The sequence below is a fragment of the Mytilus californianus genome, unplaced genomic scaffold (genome assembly GCF_021869535.1).
Source record: "Mytilus californianus isolate M0D057914Y unplaced genomic scaffold, xbMytCali1.0.p SCAF_14, whole genome shotgun sequence".
NCBI classification, from domain to species: domain Eukaryota; kingdom Metazoa; phylum Mollusca; class Bivalvia; order Mytilida; family Mytilidae; genus Mytilus; species Mytilus californianus.
The window spans coordinates 36,177,685-36,202,681 of NW_026262626.1; the positions used below are offsets into that span (position 1 = coordinate 36,177,685).

The 24,997-nt window shown below is 33.9% G+C and overlaps 2 protein-coding genes across 3 annotated transcripts in view; one reads left to right on the forward strand and one right to left on the reverse strand.

Moving 5' to 3' along the window:
* The window catches only part of LOC127724635 (E3 ubiquitin-protein ligase rnf213-alpha-like), a 1,011,139-nt gene that overhangs the window by 251,640 nt on the left and 734,502 nt on the right, over positions 1–24,997 (forward strand). The gene's annotated exons all lie outside the window — the stretch shown is intronic.
* On the reverse strand, positions 3,761–9,059 carry LOC127724670 (uncharacterized). Its single transcript, XM_052231708.1, has 2 exons — positions 8,913–9,059; positions 3,761–6,088 (listed from the first exon to the last, which is right to left on the reverse strand). The coding sequence occupies exon 2, from the start codon at positions 5,792–5,794 to the stop codon at positions 3,941–3,943; it is 1,854 nt and encodes a 617-aa protein (XP_052087668.1). The 5' UTR covers positions 5,795–6,088; positions 8,913–9,059; the 3' UTR covers positions 3,761–3,940.

Here is a 24,997-nt window from a genome sequence, read left to right on the forward strand (position 1 = left end):
CGATCGACCGGAATGAAGATGTATAATAGGTATGTTCCGCACGGTCAATCGACCGGAATAAAGATGTATAATAGGTATCATATGCAACTATACCAGTCATAATTACGTTCGATAACTCTGCATGTTACTGGTTTAATTAGGATTATGAAAAATTTACTGGTAACCCGTGTGATGAATGATTTAGAAAATTGAAAAATGTAGATATTTCACCTCGGGGTTTCGAGGTTTTTTTTTATTAATACAAAATAATACCATAAAATTATTTCTATAAGAATCGGACCATACTAATCTACATAAGTCTTGTCAAAACTTACATGATCTTACATTGTGATTAGGTGCCGTGTTTGTTTTCTTTGATCACGTTGATGACTTTATATCTCCTTAATCAAGCTATGTCCTTGTGTATTATTAGAGTGACAATAACGTGTCATATTTAATTGCAATATAAACAGTGAAATTAAATTGTGTTATTTGCATGGGCAAAATTAGTGTCGAACATCGTCCACTTTTGAAAATTGGTTGGTCGCCATTTTTTTTATGTAACTTCGAAATTTTATCAAAACAAAAAGCATGTATCTACTTTATCAAAAAGACAAAATATTTGATTCTATGCTGCTTTAAGGTAAGACAAAAACTGAAAACGCATGCATCCAACAGTTTATTTTTTATTTTCATCGTAAAAATATTACAATATATATTTTCACAAGTCGACCTACGCTGTCAACATGGTCAATGTAAACAATGCATGGTTGATGCATATAAATCTTTGTTTTGAGTGCGAGAGACTGTTTCTAATAAATTTATTAAATTAAAGGTGAAATAAGAAATTTCTAAAAACAATAAGACACACTTTTATAAATATTTCACATATACATTTCGTGTCTTTGTTTACTTCCGACATCGGCCGCCATTTTCAAAATATTGTTTACGAATGCCAAAATGTAAACTTTTCAATCAAATTTTGAAGCAAAAAGTTTGTTACCTAAACTGATTTGGGTTTCGATTTCATTTAAATGAATGTGTTGTCGATCTTTTTAGGGGTTAGAAGGATATTATAAACAAATAATAAGTTGAGAAAATTGATCATATTAGAAGGTCCCATTGCAATTTTATTGAGTTTTAACGAAGAAGTCAACGGAGGCTGTGTGGTTATGTCACCTCCATTTTCAAACTTAATTTGAAGCAAGAAATCATATTTCTGAACTGAAACTAAAAACATTTTTAATTGTAAAAATGAAAATACTATAAAACGCGGGGTTGGAAGGTAAAATACACAATGTAACAAAAAAGTTATGATCGTTTAATCTATGTAGCCCGTTCATTTTCATTGATAATCAATCGGCCATTAATGATATACAACTGAATTGTAAAAGTCACGTGATGACCGCGATAGTTGGATATGGTTCCGCACGATCGATCGACCGGAATGGATGTGTATAATAGGTATGTTCCGCACGGTCGATCGACAGGAATGGAGGTGTATTTGTATAATAGGTATATTCCGCACGGCCAATCGACCGGAATGGAGGTGTATAATAGGTATGTTCCGCACGGTCAATCAAGCGGAATGAAGGATGAAAACTCTTATTGCCATTTGAAAATGGGAGTATATTTGATTTCGATTTCGATTTATTAGAAAACACTCAGACACATTTAAACGTGTAACATGGAGTACAATATATAATACAATATATATAAATAACATGACAGAAGAACAAATAAACATATTAAAGTCAATACACATAGCTCATTAGCACCAAACAGCGTGAATAATTATGCAAATAGACACACAACATAAATGGATCGGTATGATTTAAATCAAAGAAATACATTAACTTTTCTGAAGAACAACGATAGCTTTTTGTATAGTTCAGTATTACAATAACAGTAAACCTTCAAACTTGAGAATGTTCGGGGAAGTTGTGTAGTACATACAATGACATAGGAGTGGTATGTAATTGTTTCTTGATTATACAATATTTTCATATTTACATTTAAACAAACTATAGAATTCATCTCCAATACCATTTCTGCATAAGTTACATGTTCTATCCTCCCTTGGGATATTGTACCAACGAACAGTTTCTATGGGTAAATGTAAATTAGATGTACGCAGTTTGGCTAACCACGTTAAACTCAATATAGGGACATACAGAAATTTTGACTTTCATCAGGCCAAATTTTGCATCCCTAAATAATCATTAAAGATACCAAATTTATAAGATGATACGTCAGCCGCGCATTTCATCATCTACATGAGACCCAACAGTAGCGATCGAATTAAATCATTTTGAAGTCCAAATCGCATACCAGATTGAAGAGCATTGGAAATCGAAACTTTCGAAAAGTTTTGCCACATACGGTTTACGTTATGAATGCCTTTACGATATTAAAAAAAAAACACCCCGTTATATTTCGAATAATTCAACATAAAGAGAGTTGTTGCAAAATATTGTTTTTCGCCCACAGAGCGAAGCATTCATCGTACGGTGTATCAGATGCGGTTGCGTATTTATGCATCCCACACAGCAAAACGAGCTCCTCACTCTAGCAAGGCCGAACGAGAAAAGTCCAGGGACGAATATATTTTCTTTAACCTACTTCATCCTTTGGGTGAAATGATAAATGAAATACTTGCCGTCAATATTATGTATTTCTTATGATAGATATATAAAACAACCAAAATCAAATGTGTTTTATCATAGAAGTCTGTTGAATATAATATAACGAACGGCTTTGGTGAATTTGTACAGCAAAGCATGAACATTAAATAATGCTCACAATAGTCTTCTGACTTTGGCAAGTTAAAAGTGCATGGTCATTTTTTTAAAGATCAAACAATAATGGAGTTATAATTATGGCGTAGAACTGTGTTACTGGATAGTTCCTTCAATAAGGCCAACCTTTAACAATTCTTTGTTTGATGATACCTACCCAGGGAAGGTAGTAGGGATTTTATTTTTATTTTGTTTGGGAAACAACGTAAGTTACATGTTTTAAATAAGAAAACGACATTCTAGGAGGAAAAATCTTTAAAATAAAAATTTGAACCGATTTGTGTCATAAATTTTTCGGGTAGGCTGCTTTTTAAGTGGGTAGGTATTACAAATGATTTTTCAACTGATCGGGCAGAGCTTACGTTTTAATTTGCATAAGGACAGTCTATTTGAAGATGTGTGTGATAAGGATGATTCCCGTTATAATTATTATTACTGATTTCTAATCACCTATCAGTGTCACCAAACGGATATACAAAAGAACTAAAAGGTGTATGCAATGGGACGAATAAAATAGTTTAAATTTATAAATTTATGACTTTGAAAATAAAGGAAATCAATAAGGTCGAAGTACCATTTGTAACTTATCCCCGTGCCCCCATCCCTCCAACAAAATAAAATGCATTCGGAATAAAAGGAAGAAAAAAAAAGTATATCAAAACGTTATAGAATAACGACATATGCATATTTTGCAACTGCCATCGTCATAGTTATATTTTCAAATCCACAATTTCCAAAATGTGACAATTTTTACATGTTTTTAAACTCCGTTTTACAAGAAAATCAACGGCTGCGTCTCACTATTTACTTTACAAATACACATGTAGAGTTTACATATTTTAACCGGATCAATGACCATAACTGGACACTTAATTAATGAGTTTATCCCAAAACACCTGTATATAGATGGACTGGTCTATGAAAAGCGAACCGGTTAAACCCCGCCTAGTCAAGTGAAATAAATTAAGTAATAGGCAACAGCAAACAATCTAAATTTTATTTTTGGCCTTAAAATTAGATCAGTCAAACAAGTGTACCGAAGAGCTAGTTCTAAGATAGTCCTTACTGAATTTGATTATCCTCCCTCAATCAGCAAACGAATAGTTCTGTCCAACTCATGTGTTCGTTAAAAATTCTAGAGTGAACAAAAATATTTATTTTCATTAGTTTAACAATTTCAATTTACACCAGCGGGCGAAATGGCTTGAGTCATTAGAAAAATAAGAAAACATTTCCTCTCCTATTCGTTCCCTAGCTCGACAAACTACTTCCTCTGGATCATAAGTTATAAAATCGCTCGCATAATCAAATACTGAAACAGTTCCATTAAATGGAACTTTCAAAATATCACTTTGTATTTTTTTCTGTGTGAACGGTCCCTTGAATGCATAGTGGGCGATCTCGCACTTAATATATTTTTCTTTTCGTCTGATGATGTCAAGAACCACTGAACAGTGTTGAAGTTTGAAATATCTATACAAAATTATGTCACCTTTTTGTAAGTCGTCTTTAAGTAAAACTTTCTTTTTTGTAACACTAAGCATTTTCTCATTTCTCTCGAAGCACATTTTACAAAGCATGCCATGTTCATATTCGACTTTGTTTCTTAATAGTTCGTCACTGAGTCCACGGAATCCTTTCTGTAACTTAAAAAATATTTTAAGGACAATTGTAGCTTTCCTTATTTGAATGCTTAGTTTTTTTCCAGTTACACACCAAGAAACAAAATGTTCACAATTATTATTCATAACATCATACCAAAATTCATCCTTGGCACCACGTAAAGCTCCAATTGCACGTTTAACTACTTCTTCGGGAGATCTCGGCTTTATACTTCCCCAATATTTACAAATACTAACTATGTCCGTTTTTAAATTGACAGTTTCTGTTTCACGTTTTAATTTTGCTAGTTTTCCTTTACGACGCATACTGTCCCTAACGGCACCCATCGCACTGTTTGTTTGATGAATTAATTCCAAACTAACTTGATCAATGTTATCATCCCTTGGTTTAAATACTCTTACCACAATAGCGTGATGGTCATAGAAACTCCTTGTAAGAATAATATGGTCGCCTTGGTTGATTTCCGTCCAGTTTTTAACTTGAACAGGTTTAATACAATCCATACAACTTCTAAAAGCCTCACTCTCATCATGTTTTATCGATTGTAAAGATGAGTATAAAACATTCGAATCCGTATCATTATTAGAAACGCCCCAAGACAATCGGTATCTATTTGAGTCTATCCCATCAACATTGTATGTTTCAAGTAAATAATCGGTTTCGTCCTTCTTTTGTATTGATTCCGAAGTGGATTCAATATCTATGTAAAATGTAGAGTTTCCTATTTTAATGCCATTTTTATAAATATCATCAAAGCCCAAATCATTTACCCGTTTCTTTCTTGAATTTTGTCTTGTTAATGTATCTACCTCTTCACATATTTTGTCTAAATCAAATTGTTCCAATTCTTTTGAAGGTGTATTTGTCGTTGTCCATTTAGCAATAGTAATGTGTGACGGGGGTCTTTGCATTATCGGAGAATCGTCTAAATTTGAACTTTGTGATGCTCGATTGATAACATTTAATTCGTCTGGCGATTTGTCTGTTTTAATATTAAGATCCATTTGAGATGTTTTATATGTTACGGTTTCCTGACAAACTTCGAAAGAGCTAGTTGCAATCTTTGTGGCATCATTTGAATTGCGAGTTGTTTCTTGTTGATTTTCCTTTTCCGTAGATATTTCAGGAGGAGACTTTTCATTTATATTATAAAAGAAGATTTTGGCATGTGACTGGTTAACAGAATCGTCAATATGTGTTTCGCTATTCACACATTTTACAAAATGAGTATGTTCATTCTTCAAGTCTATCGGATTAGCAATAGTCTGTTTGTAGCTGTTTGTTGCCAAACCGCTCATTTGATCTAAGTCTTCAGTACCATTTTTTCTTTCATTAGTGTTTTCCCTTTGATAAATTTCTACAGAAGTGTCCTCCGATTTATTTTTACTTTCCATGGTTTCTCACCGTTGACCACTGTCGTATTAATTTCGTATCACCTGTAAGATGATCGACCTTTTCAATAATGACTCGAGCTTGTTGTTGTAATTTTGTATGACGAACTGACAACTGATTTAGTCCGAAATTGTGTCTCTTAGTTGCAAATTATTGTTATTCTCTTTCACTTGTCTGTTGCAAGTCTCCTATTAGTTGAAATTTAATTCACAGATTTTCATATCTATCTGGACTTTTTATTCGGATCTGCCAGCAAAAAACTTTGTGGGTTTACAGTCCAAGTGCTTATATTTCCACTGTAATATAAAACAACACGTATCACATATTTGTTGCCCTTAATCATGCTTTTTATATCCATTGCGCAGTTAGTAATTTTTTGTAACTACCGCCTTTACAGCCAATTCATTAAAATCAGGCAAAAATTCGACTTAAGGATGTTAAAAAAATCAAGAATTTAAAACTGATACTATAAGTCAGATGAACATTAGTTAAGTAACAAAATAAGCTATAAATATTGATATATATATGTGATGGAGCTCCTTTTCGAGATATTTAATCTTTAAAATATGTTCTGAAAATGTTGGAAAACATATTTGTATATTATTGTTATATCTATATGCTATATCTATATTATCAATACCACATGTTTACTTCGTCATGTTTATGTAATGCTATTATTAATGACCTCAAGTTACACATTATCTGTGTCTGCGTGTTCAAATAAAATCTTGAATCTTAAAAAATGGCGGGAAAAGGCCGACTCGGACTTTTACCTTATATTTACATTGGTATTATTTGGGTCTTAAATCGAAAGAAAAGAAATCAAGAATCTGCTTAAATTTTTGTAAATGACCTTTTATGAGCTATTGAAGGAAGTCTTATATGAAAAGAAAAATTGGTGTTATGGTGCAAAATATTTTACCTTGTATCGTAGAAAAAAAACCAAGGAGTCCATACATCTGTCAAAAATTCCTAAATCTGACTGCTAAGTACATCCGTAATAGATATAGTGAAAGTGTGTATTTTGTGGTGAAACTTATGAGTGTTTGTGTGTGTCACTGCTCTGTACGTGATTTGTAAATGTATTGTTTATGTGTCTTGTATTTTAAAAGAACTATCAATAGTCCTTTTTTGAGTTGTTGACATTCATCGTTCAAAATGTTTTTCCAATGAAACGTAATTCATTGAACAAGATGTGTACACCCCGCGGCTGCTTATAAATACTTTTAAGCAAAAAGCAAAAACATGTGCAAACAATGTTGAAACATGCGACATGACTGAAATAAGGATACAGTTTAGTCTATTATTATAAAACCTAGTTCCAAATATAAAGAAGCTCTGGTTTGAACTGGCTAAGGAAAATACGACTAATTTTCTTAGTTTCGGACCAAATTAAGGAACACAAATGTATGCGGCTAAAGAGAGGTACACAATGACTTTTTGTATGCAATAGTCGGATCTGTGTTGCAAGGTATAGCTATGGTGCAATAATTTCTTGTACACACATCAATGTAAATAACATACATATATGAGTAATAAATAACCTTTTAGTACATTTTCCTAATGTATTATTGGAACAATATTGTTGTTTCTTAAGGTTTATGTGGACCCTTTGGCTAAAATGGCTGCGTTTTCACCTCAAAATTTATTCTGAGTACAGACAAACCTGTGCATCAGGAAAAGTTTTAAGGCATAGCATGCCTTAGATAGATAAAATTCAAATGCATTGTATGTTTTAGAAAATTTAAAACTTAACTGCATTTTGCAGTGCACTCTTTTACGGCCCTGCAGAATATGATAAAATTAACGAACTGTTGAGTTTCACTTGATATGGTCCACTCAGGTACACAGTTTAAATCACCAATTTTTGTCAGGTATCTATTGTCCATCTATTGTCCATTTCAATCAATACAGTTTACTTCAATTATTACCTGTGGGGAAGTTCTCAAAACTCTTTCACAACTTAGTTTATTTTGGCATTTTGTGGAGGAATGAAAAAAAGTGCACTGTTTTTTGTGCAAACTTATTACACGCAAGTTCAATTTTTTCCAAGGTTTATTGTTCATCCGTGCATACAAACGTGTATTATTCTGAATTGATGCACAATGTTCACCTGGAAATTTACAAACAATCGTTTCTTTGATGTATGGGTGTTCCTGTTATATTATCACCAAATGTTATTATACCACACGTAACGAAGTTGCGGAGGGTATAATGTTTTTGACCCGTCCGTCTGTCCGTCTGTTCGTCCGTCTGTCTGTCCGTCCGTCGGTCAGTCCTGTTCTTGTCATCGCAACTCCTCTGAAACCACACAACAGAATTTCATGAAACTTTGTAGATAATAAGGACATACTATGTAGATGTGCATATCGACAGGAAATTATGATTCAATTTTTTTTCTAAGAGTTATGCTACTTTGAACTTATTGGCCTGAATGGCCTCAATATACTACTGCAACAGTTTGTCATCGCAACTCCTCTGAAACCACACAACAGAATTTCATGAAACTTTGTAGTTAATGAGGACATAATGTGTAAATGTGCATATCCACAAGAAAATTTTTATAAGTTGACTTTTGTAGAGTTATGAGTCTTTGAACTTAGGAATCTGGTTAGATTTTGTTTGTCCAGTGACAATGTGGGGGCGTGGGGTATGTGAGCGTGCTCACAAAGGTTCTTTAATTTTTTAATGCGTACATCTCTGTCATCATTATTTCTTAACCTTATAATAAATAACACAAAATGTACAACAAACAAAACATAAAAAGAATCTTATTCAATATGATTAGTTATAAATATAATATGGGAGAATCAATAATTAATCTTTAATACCTTCCACATTGCACATTTACTATGTTTACTGATTCTTTAAAAAGATAAATCTAACGATCTATAGAGTGTTCGTCACAATGTCAACAAAGTACACACGATATATCAATAAATTGAACGACATTATTACTGTCATTTTCCGGTAGCATGTACCAGTTGCACGCGACTAGTTGTAACATGACATAGAGCCCTGTTTCTGGCGAAAATAGTTCTACGATATCTCACTTCAAGATGCTGATAGCCCCTGATTGTAATAAGATAATTCTTTAAATATTTATAAACTCGAACTGACCTTTGTTCCAAGTCGCTGTATGTTAATATACATTTGAAATGTGTCAAGAATATTAAACCAAACAATCAGTAAGATCTATGTACACCAAGTTTACAGGTGACTTCTTTTTTAATAGAGACGTCAGGTTAAAGGTCAAACTTTAATATCTCACCTATCTCACACACATATTATGCACTTGTAATGTTTGTAATTTGAAGCTTTTTTAATTCACGGGAGATAACCAAACTTTCATCTATCATCCTAAGGTAAACACAATGGATTTTAATAATCAATTCGGCTAGAATTCATAGCGAGACGATTTTTGAATGCAGTAGTTTTTTTAATCGTAATTAAAACAATTTTTTTTTTCTTTTAACGCTACATGTGAAAAGTACCTGAAAAATATTAAATGTGTTGCGAGAATTGTACCTGCTTACTTCAGCATGTTCAGACAGCAAAATAAAAACAAAAACATAACAATATCTATACCGGTATTAATTTCTTTTTCTTTTTCACCATTTTCAATGGAATATCTGATAAATGCAATAATTGTTTCAGCATGCGTAATTAATCATCGTCAAACTCTATTCTTGAAAATATTTATGTTATTAGATAATATTATATGTTTTATTCAAGGAGATGGAATATCTTATGTTGCTGACAGTTTGATATTCCGGCCATAGAATGTTTGTGCTTTTAATTTCATAGTTGTAGCTCTAACGGGTAAGGGTGAATAAGCGCAGAGACGCCTTAAGTTTGTGCCTGCTTTGGTCCGTCGCAACATATGATTTGTTCTGTCCACTGTGTCCACACGTTCGGTCACTGCTTCCACCTATTAATCATTATGTATGCTAATCAAAGTTCATACAAGCTTAACCTTTCTAAAAAGCTATGGAGTGCTTTGCAATAGCATACATTTACATCAGGGTTGAATTCTTTTGATTTTGTGGGATTTTGTTAAGTGAAAACGACACAAATTTTATGTTTGTTATAATTTCTCATTTGTTTTTTTTAATTCATTTTCGAATGCTTTTATTATGGTTATTATTAATATGATGCAAAGTTCCACCGAACATGGAATAGGCTTCGTTCTGATGGTCATGAATAAGGCACTGTGGAAGAAATCAAACCATAAAATAGTTAAAACGAATCTCCGCGATTAGACTGACACACGATAGCGTTAATTCTGAAATAGTTTTACCCTCCCTAAAGAATTAAATTATTTCAGGTAGAAGTCAATTGGTATTATCCATTCCATCGTCACTGAAATTACTGAGAGAATTACACAAATAACAATACTTCACATTTACCGTGTTCTGAAGGTTACATACAACGTTAAACCTGTCCCATCAACTCTAAACTTTTTATTTGTATATCATGTATATGATTTGAAGTTGGCATGAATGGATTTTAATAGAATATTAGAATATAATCACAAATCATTACCTTCGGGGTAGTTTCAAATAAGGAAAACCCACTGTACACTGACAAGTTGAGCTATTCAAACAAAATAGTAACAAAAAACCATAAATGGAATAAATACTAGTATATAGTCTCATGTGTACCAATTTTCGTCCTGAATATGCATGAAATATTTGATATTGGTTATAGAGCAGAAAACAATTTTCAATAAATTATATTTCCTACAAAATGGTATTTTTTTGAAAATTGAAGTAAAAATCATTAAGCATTGATTATACTTTCCAATGATTTATTCATGGTCGTTCGCAAAAAAAAAAAAAAAAAAAAAAAAAAAAAAAAAAAAAAAACCAGTTGAGCAGGGTCTTATAATCATATAAATTAAAATCAAATTTTATTACCATATTAACTTTAAACAAATTGCAATTAATTTTTGACAAGTACAAAATACAAAAAACAAATTATACAATATAAATGAACATTCATATATACTGGTAAGGTAGAATGTGCATACTGCTTACTGCTTAGAAGAAAAAATAATAGTTCTGTTTCCTTCTTTCCTATCTACCTTAAAACTTTTTATAAGCACTGCGCAACATCGGGTTAATAAACATAAATGTAGAAATATATGAGACTATGACCTACAAGGAGAAGTGCCTTTAAAATTTGATCAAATACATATTATTTTTGAGCAACCGAAAAACGGTATGTATACGTATAGAAAACGTATTTTTACTGTTTTTGTGTTTCTGTCATTTAAAAAAGAATGTCTGATTAATCTAACTAATTTAAATGATTATTAAAAAATAACATGATTTTGTTTTTGTCAAATTCACTAAAGGATCGTTAATTTAAAGAGTCGGAGATATGAATGGGGGAGGGGGGATTGGTTTGGTTTGGGGCTCGGGGGCTAATTCCCTAATCTTAAATACAAATATGATAAGAAAATATCTTTTGTTTTGTCAGTAATGGAGTTCAAAACTGTTCGGCTAGTGATACTTTGGTGGATTAACGGCAGAGTGTACCCATTGCAAATGAAAATATTAAATGGTGAATAATATTGAAAATGCAGAGTGTACCCATTGCCAGTGAAAATATTAAATGGTGAATAATATTGAAAATGTTTTAAACACAGTTTTAATTAAGAATATGGACTCTTCAGAAATGTTAAAACCTTGGAAGTTAATCAATACTATTCAATGCTTATATGGCTATTTAAGGACAAATGAAGATCACCCTCTATAGCATTCACAATTTTAGATTCTTCACAATGCGCACATGGATACCATGGTTACTTGCTACATTCATAGGGACAGACGAACGTTCAATTTTAAAAGACTGGCGCATCCAAAAAATTATATTAAGTTGTTTCAATTTGTTTTCATGTTGCCTTTCCTGTAATAGCTATTTTCTTCCTTAAACATGTCTTAAAGGGGCAATAGCTGTCGAATTCATGTTCACCGATTTGACTCCAATTCTCATATTTGATGTATAACATACTAAAACGTATATCCAAATTACAAAAAGTCTAAAATAAACAATTAACAATGCATGGACTCGATATAAACATAAATATAAACATAAATAGATAGATAGCGATCACGTACAATTGGATTGTTCTAGGTCTGTTTGATTTCATGTTATAGGTTAATCATCGAAATGATTCACCTTTGTTTTACTTTCAATGTTGACATTCTTTTCCTTTTAATAGCTAAGCACGCTTATTACATGCGTAACGTATCTCTAGATAAGGGGTTAAATTGATGTTTACATGAATACGGATTCACATGAGATAGAATTATTCACTTGCAAGTCAATAATACATCAGTTATGTTTTTGAGATTATTTTGACAAATTTGGGCCAAACTAACTACTAATAACGAAATATTTTTTCAACATTCCGCTTTTATTGATACTTGAAACAAATAGAATCGTATTCAAATTTGTGTCTAACTCGTAGCTAATGATGTCCCTTTAAATAATTCAAAAGTAATATAACTGACAAATAATTATATCGTGTTTATATCAAACACCAGCTTCATTGTTCATTTTGAAAATGTTTAACATGATTTAAAAACCAAAACAATATATATATATAGTTTCGTTTTTCAGTTTTCAAAGAAGTGCCAAATTTGAAAGACATGAATGAACATTAACGACGTGAGCCTCAGGCGCTACCATTTATTTTTTATACACTAATGATAAAAAATAGATCATTGCGTGGCCGACATTTAAGACTCAGATTATTTAAATCTAAGTTCTAGTATGATATAATTTCTGTTCTTATTCCGTTTGGTTAAAATGTGAAATAAAAGCCCTGTAAATAGCTTACTTCTATTTATCATGTTGTTAACTTTGTTGATAGTAACGATTCTTATACCTTTATCACTTCTCTTCCACATAAACTAATCAAAAATATACATGTTTAACCCCGCCACATTCTTTATGTGCCTGTCCCAAGTCAGGAGCCTGTAGTTCAGTGGTTATCGTTGGTTCATGTCTGTCATATTTGTTTTTCGTAAATTGTTTTGTTATAAATTAGGCCGTTAGTTTTCTCAATTGAATTGTTTCATATTTTTCATGTCGGGACCTTTTATAGCCGACTATACGGTATGGGATTTTCTCATGGTCGGAGGTACGGTTGCCTATAATTGCTTACATCCACTTCATTTGAACTTTGGGGAATAGTTGTCTCATTTGGCAATCATACTACATCTTTTCTTTTATATTGGTAGGTTAATTGTTTTGACTTTTATATATAAAAATCTCATCAAATTTAGCAGACTTACTATTATGTACCCCACTGGGCCAGGAGTGGTCGTCTACATAAGACTCACCAGTGACACCCGAAAAAAAACCAATAGGAAGGCTAAATCAATGATTCGGCTAAATAGTACTGAAAACCAAAATTCCCCATAAGTTGTGCCAATGAGGTAAATGCCCTCTATGCAAGAGGTTGGCAAATACTTAGTATTTAAAAAAAAATGATGTTTTATTAATAATTTATTTACGGAAAATTATATTTCATGTCTGCACAGGTGTACTGACTTACTGGGCTAATTATTGAATTTTTCCCTCGGGGATAACACCAACCAACAGTGGCATCGAACTTCTGTTTTTAGAACCTCACCAAAATTAAACCAGTTCTTGAATTGTCTGTTGTAACGATAAACTATCTTTCTTAAATTATATAGGATTAAATTTCTAACAACAGGCGCAGACATTTAAAGGCTTTAAATTTCTTGAATCACAGTAATTTTGTTCGGTATAACATTATTTGAAATTATATGCTTATGTGCCTTTTTAACACTTATTCCTAAATATTTCCTGTATACAATTACCTTAGTTCTTCAGGTAACAATATAAGGGTCCATGATTAAAACCCATACCGTATAGCAGCTATGAAAAGCCCGACATGATAAATGTGAAACAATTCAAACAACAAAACTAACGGTATAATTTATAACCATACAATTTTTGAAGAAACAAATATGACGGACACGAACCAACGATATCTATAACCACGAAATTACAGTCTCCAAACTTGAGACAGACATATAAAGAACGTGTCGGGGTACATGTTTGTGAGCGCTCAATCCTCCCCTAACCTGAGACAGTGGCGTGACATTCGAAAATTAGTTGCAAAAGCTTTAATCAATAGAATAGATCGGTACGAAGCACAAAAAGCAACTAACATGAAATTAAACACGCAGCATCGATATGAGTACTCGCAGTTAGTTCAGAGTCAATTGTAACTTAATCTTAACTACGATCTCCCAGTTAAGTACCAATCAGTACACATCCAACGGATTTATATTAAAGACAACATAAACTTATAGTTTGTAAATGCATGACATTGTTCAATGCCAAAATATAAGTTAAAAGTATCGACAGGATGTAGAATTATAAGTAGTCTAAACAGAACATATATAGCATTATATATTTAGTTATTTTTTAAATTTCAAATACAAAATAAATGTTTGTAATTTCACTCGAATGTGTGAATACTTGTATATTCTAAATTGGTCAGACAATAGTTGGTCATATTTTATGAACTTTTAAACCCCTGGCCTCCATTAGACATGACAAAGTATTAACTTACCTATAAAGGGTTGTTTCTTGTGAATTTTTCGAGATAATTAGTTTGCAGTTTGGTCTCACTGATAAAAGGAACAAATTAATGAAAAAATAAAAAAAAACTGTAATTTTGAAAAGACGTCTCGACAATTGTTCGAATAACAGGAACTAATTTATGAAAGAATTGTAATTTTGATACGACAATTAAATTGTTTTCAATGTTGTAAACTTTTATCTAAACTACTAACCGACTATCTTTGTACAATGTTGTATATCTTTAAGTCTATCCAATTACATTTCCATTGATAAAAGGTACTCAATCCTATCGTTTGTTGTGGTTTGCTCTTTTGTATTACACCTGTTTTTGTATTTGTTGAAATTTTTTATTTGAGTACCGTGTGATGTTTATGTTATCATTTTTTTTTGTGGTCATTTGAGTTAAAAAGGCTCCGCCGGCGATCAGTAATAATAACTTGTGTTTTATTAATGTTGTAAGTGGCGTATTCTTATTTTCACTTACCCGAACACCTATTAGAATCCGGTCATATAGTTCATTTAAAATGTTGTTTAAAATCAATTGTCTTTTTGTATTTTTATTTGAGTGCAAAAGCGTTTTGTATGTACGCACCTGTTAGAATTAAAAAAAGGGGCACTGAATTCTTTTAATTACATTATTTTGGGGCTATAACCATAGAATCAATCCATAATGCATTGTTTTAATGATGTCACGGAGAATACGTGCAGTCATAAATTTTTGTTTGAACGTCTATGTAGTCAGTTGGATTTGTACTGATTGATACTTTAGTCTTGGAGAACATGATTTATTTATTAGTTGTTGTCGTATTTGAACTAGATTTCAGTAACTGCAATGGCTGAGACTCTTAGGTCTGCACTCCGTGTCTTTTGTCGTTCTGATGTTGTTTTTTGTTTTACTTCGTGTCGATTTGATGAGTCAAGCCACTTCCAAATGATTTTTTTACAGTTTGTTCATATGTTATGCTGTTACACCACTATCCCATGTTATAAGGAGAGCTGAGTGTTCACGAGCTTGTTTAATCCTGCTACATTACATATGTACATCGCCCAATTCAGGAGCCTGGTTCAATGTTTTTATTGACTGCTGTCTGTCATATTTGTTTTTCGTTTATTGTTTTGTTATGAATTTGGCCGTTGATTTTTTCTTTTGAATTGTTTTACATTTTGTTATGTCGTAACCTTTTATAGCCGACTGAACAGTATGGGTTTTGCCGTTACCTATAGGTACTAGAATCTACGTCATTTGGTTTCTACTGGATACTATCATCGGTTATTATACCTCCTTATTTAATAATGTAATTGTTAATGACTGAGATGTTGAAATCGTTTTGTTTGAATTCGAAAATATCTAAAGATGCGTAAGAGTAATTTCGAATTTATCATGCATATTTAGGATGATAATGTAAATAACCCGTTTATTTAAAAGAAATACAATTTTTTCAAACTCCCAAGACCAAAATTTGTAAGAAAAAATGTGCTGTCCTGGTAGCCAATCAGAACAAGTCTTTTTGCCGAACTAGTACACATTTTTGTTTAGGGGCCAACTGAAGCCCGCCTCAGGGTGCGGGATTTTCTCGCTGTGTTGAAGACCCATTGGTGGCCTTCGGCTGTTTTCTGCTCTTTGGTCTGGGTGTTGCCTCTTTGACACATTCCCCATCACCATTCTCAATTTTACTTTGCTGATAAAAATTCAAATGTCAATGGTTCCAAAATTCACATTTTATTTCCCAATAAAATGCAAAATCAATGACTGCTGATGCTCTCCATGACAACTGGAGAAGACATTACTAACAGGGGCAGATCCAGCCACTTAAAAAAAAGGGGGGGGGGGGGTTCCAACCTAGAATAAAGGAGGGGGGGGGGGGTGGGGGTTCAATTATATGTCCCCATTCAAATGCCTTGATCGTCAAAAAAAGGGGGGTTTCAACCTCCGGAACCCCCCCCTGGATCTGCCACTGACTAAGTTGTAAAACTTGTGTCTCATCTGTTTGTTATGTTTCTGAATAAACAATAAGATATGTTTAAACTCAACATGACAACGTTAAAACAATGACCTGATTTAACTTGCTTTCCTGTTATAGCTGTTATAGCTTGAAAATGTAATTACAAGAATTAAATGTTTGTTATTGCAATTGAATAGATAATAAAAAGAAACGTGCACACATACAAAATGTTCAGTGGTCAACGCTTTTATAAACCCCAATAAAAAGTATTAAAAGAAGTATTCAATTCCCAAACAAGATTCAATATAAAAAAACTAAATGACCGGATTTTTATGGGTTGTCGGGTATGTGAGAATAAAAATACTCCACATTCAACTTCACCAATTCACATGTTCTTTTTGTGACAGATTCCCGGCAGTGCCTTTGTTGACCAAAAACGAAAAAAAAGATAAGAAGAAAAACGGGTCACATGTTCAAAATCACACGGTTCTTCAATTATAACATTTAAACAGTGTTATACAAAGATGTAAAGAGCAAACCACATCATACTATTTTATCAATGGAAAGGTCATTGGGTAGATTTAAAAGGTATATGAAATAACAATCGTGGGTTTGTAGTGTTAATAAAAGTTGACCGCATGAACACAAATTGACAGCATGTATGATTGTTTTTATCTTTTTACGGAAACAAAGATGTTGATTAAGATCTTGACATAATGATAGTCCAGCTTTTGTAGGTCATATATTTTTAATTTCATGAATAACTGGTGATACATTGTATTTATATTGACACACATACTTAAGGCATTGACTTGATTTTAATCTAATATTAAATAGGTGTTACATTTAATCGACCAGGGCGTAATGACCAATTTACAACGAATGTTTACAGTCTGTATCTATCATACTCAGTAGTACAGTAGCTTTATAAAATTGATAAAATTGAGAACGGAAATAGGGAATGTGTCAAAGAGACAACAACTCGACCAAAGAGCAGAAAACAGAATTCACCAATGGGTCTTCAACACAGCGAGAAAATTCCGCACCCGGATGCGGGTTTCTGCTGGCCCATAAACAAAAATGTGAACTAGTTCAGTGAAAATGGACGTCACTCTAATTTCCGAAACGTATAATTGTACTAAATTTAAAAAAAACAACATACAAGACTAACAAAGGCCAGAGGCTCCTGACTTGGGACAGGCGCAAAAATGTGGCGGGGTTTATCATGTTTTGTGAGATCACAACCCTCCCCTATACATCTAGCCAATGTAGAATAAACAAACACACATTTTTCTGAGAGAAAAAAGGGTTTCATATTGAAAATTTATATTTTGTTTTCTTGTAAGTCAGGTAAAAGTACCGATTATTCATCGTTTGATTTGTGTGTGTGTGTGTGTGTGTGTGTGTGTGTGTATGTATGTTTGTGTGTTTTGGAGAATGAATGGCAAACACATTATTTTCATCTTTAATTAAAAGCAAACTATTTTTGTCAATAACACACAACAATGTACAAGAACAAGATTTGAAAAGTAATCCATATTGTTTAACTTATGTTCAATATAATAACATAATGAATTCTTGAAATAATCGCCCCTTTGAAAAAAAACACAAAACGAGAAAAAGGTGAATAAGCGATCAAAGCGTTCAATAAAAGTTTGTCCTTCGCACTAAACTTAACTTAGGACTTTGATAGATTTTGCCCGACCTTAATTAAGATAATTAAGATGAACATCCCCGAAAACTTTGGTACGGTTTTGATGATAGATTTTAACATTGTAAATGGTCTTGCACCCTTTATAGCTTGCTGTTCAGTGTGAGCCAAGGCTCCGTGTTGAAGGCCGTACTTTGACCTATAATTGTTAACTTTGTATACGTTGTGACTTGAATGGAGAGTTGTCTCATTGGCACTCATACCACATCTTCTTATTTATATTACAATAATTATAAAAGATAAGGCGAACAGAAGACCTAAATAAGAAATCATTGAAGGAAATCCTGGGATCTCCGTCAAGGACTGATTACGTACCTGACTCAGATCAAACACAAAACCCTGTTACAAGGACTAACGACATACCTGACTTAAATCAGACACAAAAATATGTTACAAGGACTGACAACATACCTGACTTAGATCAGACACAAAGATCTGTTTCAAAGACTGACGACATACCTGACTTAGATAAGACACAAAAACCTGTTACAAGGACTGACGACATGCCTGACTTAGATGAGACACAAAAACCTGTTACAAGGACTGACGACATACCTGACTTTATTAGACACATAAATCTGTTACAAGGACTGACGACATACCTGACTTAGATCAGTCACAAAAACCTGTTAAAAGGACTGACGATATACCTGACTTAGATCAGACACAAAAACCTGTTACAAGGACTGACGACATACCTGACTTAGATCATACACAAAAACCTGTTACAAGGACTGACGATATACCTGACTTAGATCAGACACAAAAATCTGTTACAAGGACTGACGACATACCTAACTTAGATCTGACACAAAAACCTGTTACAAGGACTGACGACATACCTGACTTAGATCAGACACAAACATCTGTTACAAGGACTGACGACATACCTGACTTAGATCAGACACAAACATCTGTTACAAGGACTGACGACATACCTGACTTAGATCAGACACAAAAACCTGATACAAGGACTGACGACTTACCTGACTTATATCAGACACAAAAACCTGTTTAAAGGACTGACGATATACCTGACTTAGATCAGACACAAACATCTGTTACAAGGACTGACGACATACCTGACTTCAACAAAACACATTCAGCTGTTTAAGTTACAGACGATAAATTAGATCAGAAGAAGCAAATGAAAGTGCCACATTCACTAACGAGATGTATGTCTTTAAGTAGACAAATAACACTGCAACAATTGGTGATGAGTTACCTCACTTACAGAGTGCATTTAGAACTTCTACAGTACTGACGAGATACCTGATCTAGAACTTCTACAGTACTGAAGAGATACCTGGTTTAGAACTTCAACAGTACTGACAAGATACCTGATTTAGAACTTCTTCAGAACTGACGAGATACCTGATTTAGAACTTCTACAGTACTGAAGAGATACCTGATTTAGAACTTCAACAGTACCGACGGGATACCTGATTTAGAACTTCTACAGTACTGACGAGATACCTGATTTAGAACTTCAACAGTACTGACAAGATACCTGATTTAGAACTTCTACAGTACTGACGGGATAACTGATTTAGAACGTCAACAGTACTGACGATATACCTGATTTAGAACTTCTACAGTACTGAAAAGATACCTGGTTTAGAACTTCTACAGTACTGAGGAGATACCTGATTTAGAACTTCAACAGTACTGACGATATACCTGATTTAGAACTTCTACAGTACTGACAAGATACCTGGTTTAGAACTTCTACAGTACTAACGAGATACCTGATTTAGAACTTCTACAGTACTCACGGGATAACTGATTTAGAACTTCTACAGTACTGACGAAATACCTGATTTAGAACTTCTACAGTAATGACGGGATAACTGATTTAGAACTTCTACAGTACTGACAGGATAACTGATTGAGAACTTCTACAGTACTGACGGGATAACTGATTTAACACTTCTGCAGTACTGACGGAATAACTGATTTAGAACTTCTACAGAAATGACGGGATAACTGATTTAGAACTTCTACAGTACTGACGGGATAACTGATTTAGAACTTCTACAGTACTGATACCTGATTTAGAACTTCAACAGTACTGACGGGATAACTGATTTAGAACTTCTACAGTACTGATGAGATACCTGGGTTAGAACTTCAACAGTACTGACGGGATAACTGATTTAGAACTTCTACAGTACTGACGCGATACCTGGTTTAGAACCTCAACAGTACTGACGGGATAACTGATTTAGAATTTCCACAGTACTGACGAGATGCCTGATTTAGAACTTCTACAGTACTGACGGGATAACTGATTTAGAACTTCTACAGTACTAACGGAATAACTGATTTAGAACTTCTACAGTACTAACGGGATAACTGATTCAGAACTTCTACAGTACTGACGGGATAACTGATTTAGAACTTCTACAGTACTGACGGGATAACTGATTTAGAACTTCTACAGTACTGAAGAGATACCTGATTTAGAACTTCTACAGTACTGACAAGATACCTGGTTTAGAACTTCTACAGTGCTGATGAGATACCTGGGTTAGAACTTCAACAGTACTGACAAGATACCTGGTTTAGAACTTCTACAGTACTGACGAGATACCTGATTTAGAACTTCTACAGTACTGACGGGATAACTGATTTAGAACTTCTACAGTACTGACAAGATACCTGATTTAGAACTTCTACAGTAATGACGGGATAACTGATTTAGAACTTCTACAGTACTGACAGGATAACTGATTTAGAACTTCTACAGTACTGACGGGATAACTGATTTAACACTTCTACAGTACTGACGGGATAACTGATATAGAACTTCTAAAGTACTGACGGGATAACTGATTTAGAACTTCTACAGTACTGACGGGATAACTGATTTAGAACTTCTACAGTACTGACGAGAAACCTGATTTAGAACTTCTACAGTACTGACGGGATAACTGATTTAGATCTTCTACAGTACTGACGAGATACCTGGTTTAGAACTTCAACAGTACTGACGGGATAACTGATTTAGAACTTCTACAGTACTGACGAGATACCTGATTTAGAACTTCTACAGTAATGACGAGATACCTGGTTTAGAACTTCTACAGTACTGTCGGAATAACTGATTTAGAACTTCTACAGTACTGACGGGATTACTGATTGAGAACTTCTATAGTACTGACGGGATAACTGATTTAGAACTTCTACAGTACTGACGGGATAACTGATTTAGAACTTCTACAGTACTGACGAGAAACCTGATTTAGAACTTCTACAGTACTGACTGGTTAAATGATTTAGATCTTCTACAGTACTGACGAGATACCTGGTTTAGAACTTCAACAGTACTGGCGGGATAACTGATTTAGAACTTCTACAGTACTTACGAGATACCTGATTTAGAACTTCTACAGTAATGACGAGATAACTGGTTTAGAACTTCTACAGTACTGACGGAATAACTGATTTAGAACTTCTACAGTACTGACGGGATTACTGATTTAGAACTTCTACAGTACTGACGGGATAACTGATTTAGAACTTCTACAGTACTGACGAGATACCTGATTTAGAACTTCTACAGTACTGCCGAGATATCGATTTAGAACTTAAACAGTACTGACTGGATAACTTATGTAGAACTTCTACAGTACTGACGAGATACCTGATTTAGAACTTCTACAGTACTGATGAGATACCTGATTTAGAACTTTAACAGTTCTGACGGGATAAATGATTTAGAACTTCTACAGTACTGATGAGATATCGATTTAGAACTTAAACAGTACTGACTGGATAACTTATGTAGAACTTCTACAGTACTGACGAGATACCTGATTTAGAACTTCTACAGTACTGATGAGATACCTGATTTAGAACTTTAACAGTTCTGACGGGATAAATGATTTAGAACTTCTACAGTACTGATGAGATACCTGGGTTAGAACTTCAACAGTACTGACGGGATAACTGATTTAGAACTTCTACAGTACTGACGAGATACCTGATTTAGAACTTCTACAGTTATGACGAGATAACTTGTTTAGAACTTCCACAGTACTGACAGGATAACTGATTTAACACTTCTACAGTACTGACGGGATAACTGATATAGAACTTCAACAGTACCGACGGGATACCTGATTTAGAACTTCTACAGTACTGACGAGATACCTGATCTAGAACTTCTACAGTACTGAAGAGATACCTGGTTTAGAACTTCAACAGTACTGACAAGATACCTGATTTAGAACTTCTTCAGAACTGACGAGATACCTGATTTAGAACTTCTACAGTACTGAAGAGATACCTGATTTAGAACTTCAACAGTACCGACGGGATACCTGATTTAGAACTTCTACAGTACTGACGAGATACCTGATTTAGAACTTCAACAGTACTGACAAGATACCTGATTTAGAACTTCTACAGTACTGACGGGATAACTGATTTAGAACGTCAACAGTACTGACGATATACCTGATTTAGAACTTCTACAGTACTGAAAAGATACCTGGTTTAGAACTTCTACAGTACTGAGGAGATACCTGATTTAGAACTTCAACAGTACTGACGATATACCTGATTTAGAACTTCTACAGTACTGACAAGATACCTGGTTAAGAACTTCTACAGTACTAACGAGATACCTGATTTAGAACTTCTACAGTACTCACGGGATAACTGATTTAGAACTTCTACAGTACTGACGAAATACCTGATTTAGAACTTCTACAGTAATGACGGGATAACTGATTTAGAACTTCTACAGTACTGACAGGATAACTGATTGAGAACTTCTACAGTACTGACGGGATAACTGATTTAACACTTCTGCAGTACTGACGGAATAACTGATTTAGAACTTCTACAGAAATGACGGGATAACTGATTTAGAACTTCTACAGTACTGACGGGATAACTGATTTAGAACTTCTACAGTACTGATACCTGATTTAGAACTTCAACAGTACTGACGGGATAACTGATTTAGAACTTCTACAGTACTGATGAGATACCTGGGTTAGAACTTCAACAGTACTGACGGGATAACTGATTTAGAACTTCTACAGTACTGACGCGATACCTGGTTTAGAACCTCAACAGTACTGACGGGATAACTGATTTAGAATTTCCACAGTACTGACGAGATGCCTGATTTAGAACTTCTACAGTACTGACGGGATAACTGATTTAGAACTTCTACAGTACTAACGGAATAACTGATTTAGAACTTCTACAGTACTAACGGGATAACTGATTCAGAACTTCTACAGTACTGACGGGATAACTGATTTAGAACTTCTACAGTACTGACGGGATAACTGATTTAGAACTTCTACAGTACTGAAGAGATACCTGATTTAGAACTTCTACAGTACTGACAAGATACCTGGTTTAGAACTTCTACAGTGCTGATGAGATACCTGGGTTAGAACTTCAACAGTACTGACAAGATACCTGGTTTAGAACTTCTACAGTACTGACGAGATACCTGATTTAGAACTTCTACAGTACTGACGGGATAACTGATTTAGAACTTCTACAGTACTGACAAGATACCTGATTTAGAACTTCTACAGTAATGACGGGATAACTGATTTAGAACTTCTACAGTACTGACAGGATAACTGATTTAGAACTTCTACAGTACTGACGGGATAACTGATTTAACACTTCTACAGTACTGACGGGATAACTGATATAGAACTTCTAAAGTACTGACGGGATAACTGATTTAGAACTTCTACAGTACTGACGGGATAACTGATTTAGAACTTCTACAGTACTGACGAGAAACCTGATTTAGAACTTCTACAGTACTGACGGGATAACTGATTTAGATCTTCTACAGTACTGACGAGATACCTGGTTTAGAACTTCAACAGTACTGACGGGATAACTGATTTAGAACTTCTACAGTACTGACGAGATACCTGATTTAGAACTTCTACAGTAATGACGAGATACCTGGTTTAGAACTTCTACAGTACTGTCGGAATAACTGATTTAGAACTTCTACAGTACTGACGGGATTACTGATTGAGAACTTCTATAGTACTGACGGGATAACTGATTTAGAACTTCTACAGTACTGACGGGATAACTGATTTAGAACTTCTACAGTACTGACGAGAAACCTGATTTAGAACTTCTACAGTACTGACTGGTTAAATGATTTAGATCTTCTACAGTACTGACGAGATACCTGGTTTAGAACTTCTACAGTACTGGCGGGATAACTGATTTAGAACTTCTACAGTACTTACGAGATACCTGATTTAGAACTTCTACAGTAATGACGAGATAACTGGTTTAGAACTTCTACAGTACTGACGGAATAACTGATTTAGAACTTCTACAGTACTGACGGGATTACTGATTTAGAACTTCTACAGTACTGACGGGATAACTGATTTAGAACTTCTACAGTACTGACGAGATACCTGATTTAGAACTTCTACAGTACTGCCGAGATATCGATTTAGAACTTAAACAGTACTGACTGGATAACTTATGTAGAACTTCTACAGTACTGACGAGATACCTGATTTAGAACTTCTACAGTACTGATGAGATACCTGATTTAGAACTTTAACAGTTCTGACGGGATAAATGATTTAGAACTTCTACAGTACTGATGAGATATCGATTTAGAACTTAAACAGTACTGACTGGATAAGTTATGTAGAACTTCTACAGTACTGACGAGATACCTAATTTAGAACTTCTACAGTACTGATGAGATACCTGATTTAGAACTTTAACAGTTCTGACGGGATAAATGATTTAGAACTTCTACAGTACTGATGAGATACCTGGGTTAGAACTTCAACAGTACTGACGGGATAACTGATTTAGAACTTCTACAGTACTGACGAGATACCTGATTTAGAACTTCTACAGTTATGACGAGATAACTTGTTTAGAACTTCCAC

Excerpts from the sequence above, each read along its gene's own strand:
- LOC127724670 (XM_052231708.1), bottom strand. The coding sequence starts at position 5,794 with ATGGAAAGTAAAAATAAATCGGAGGACACTTCTGTAGAAATTTATCAA.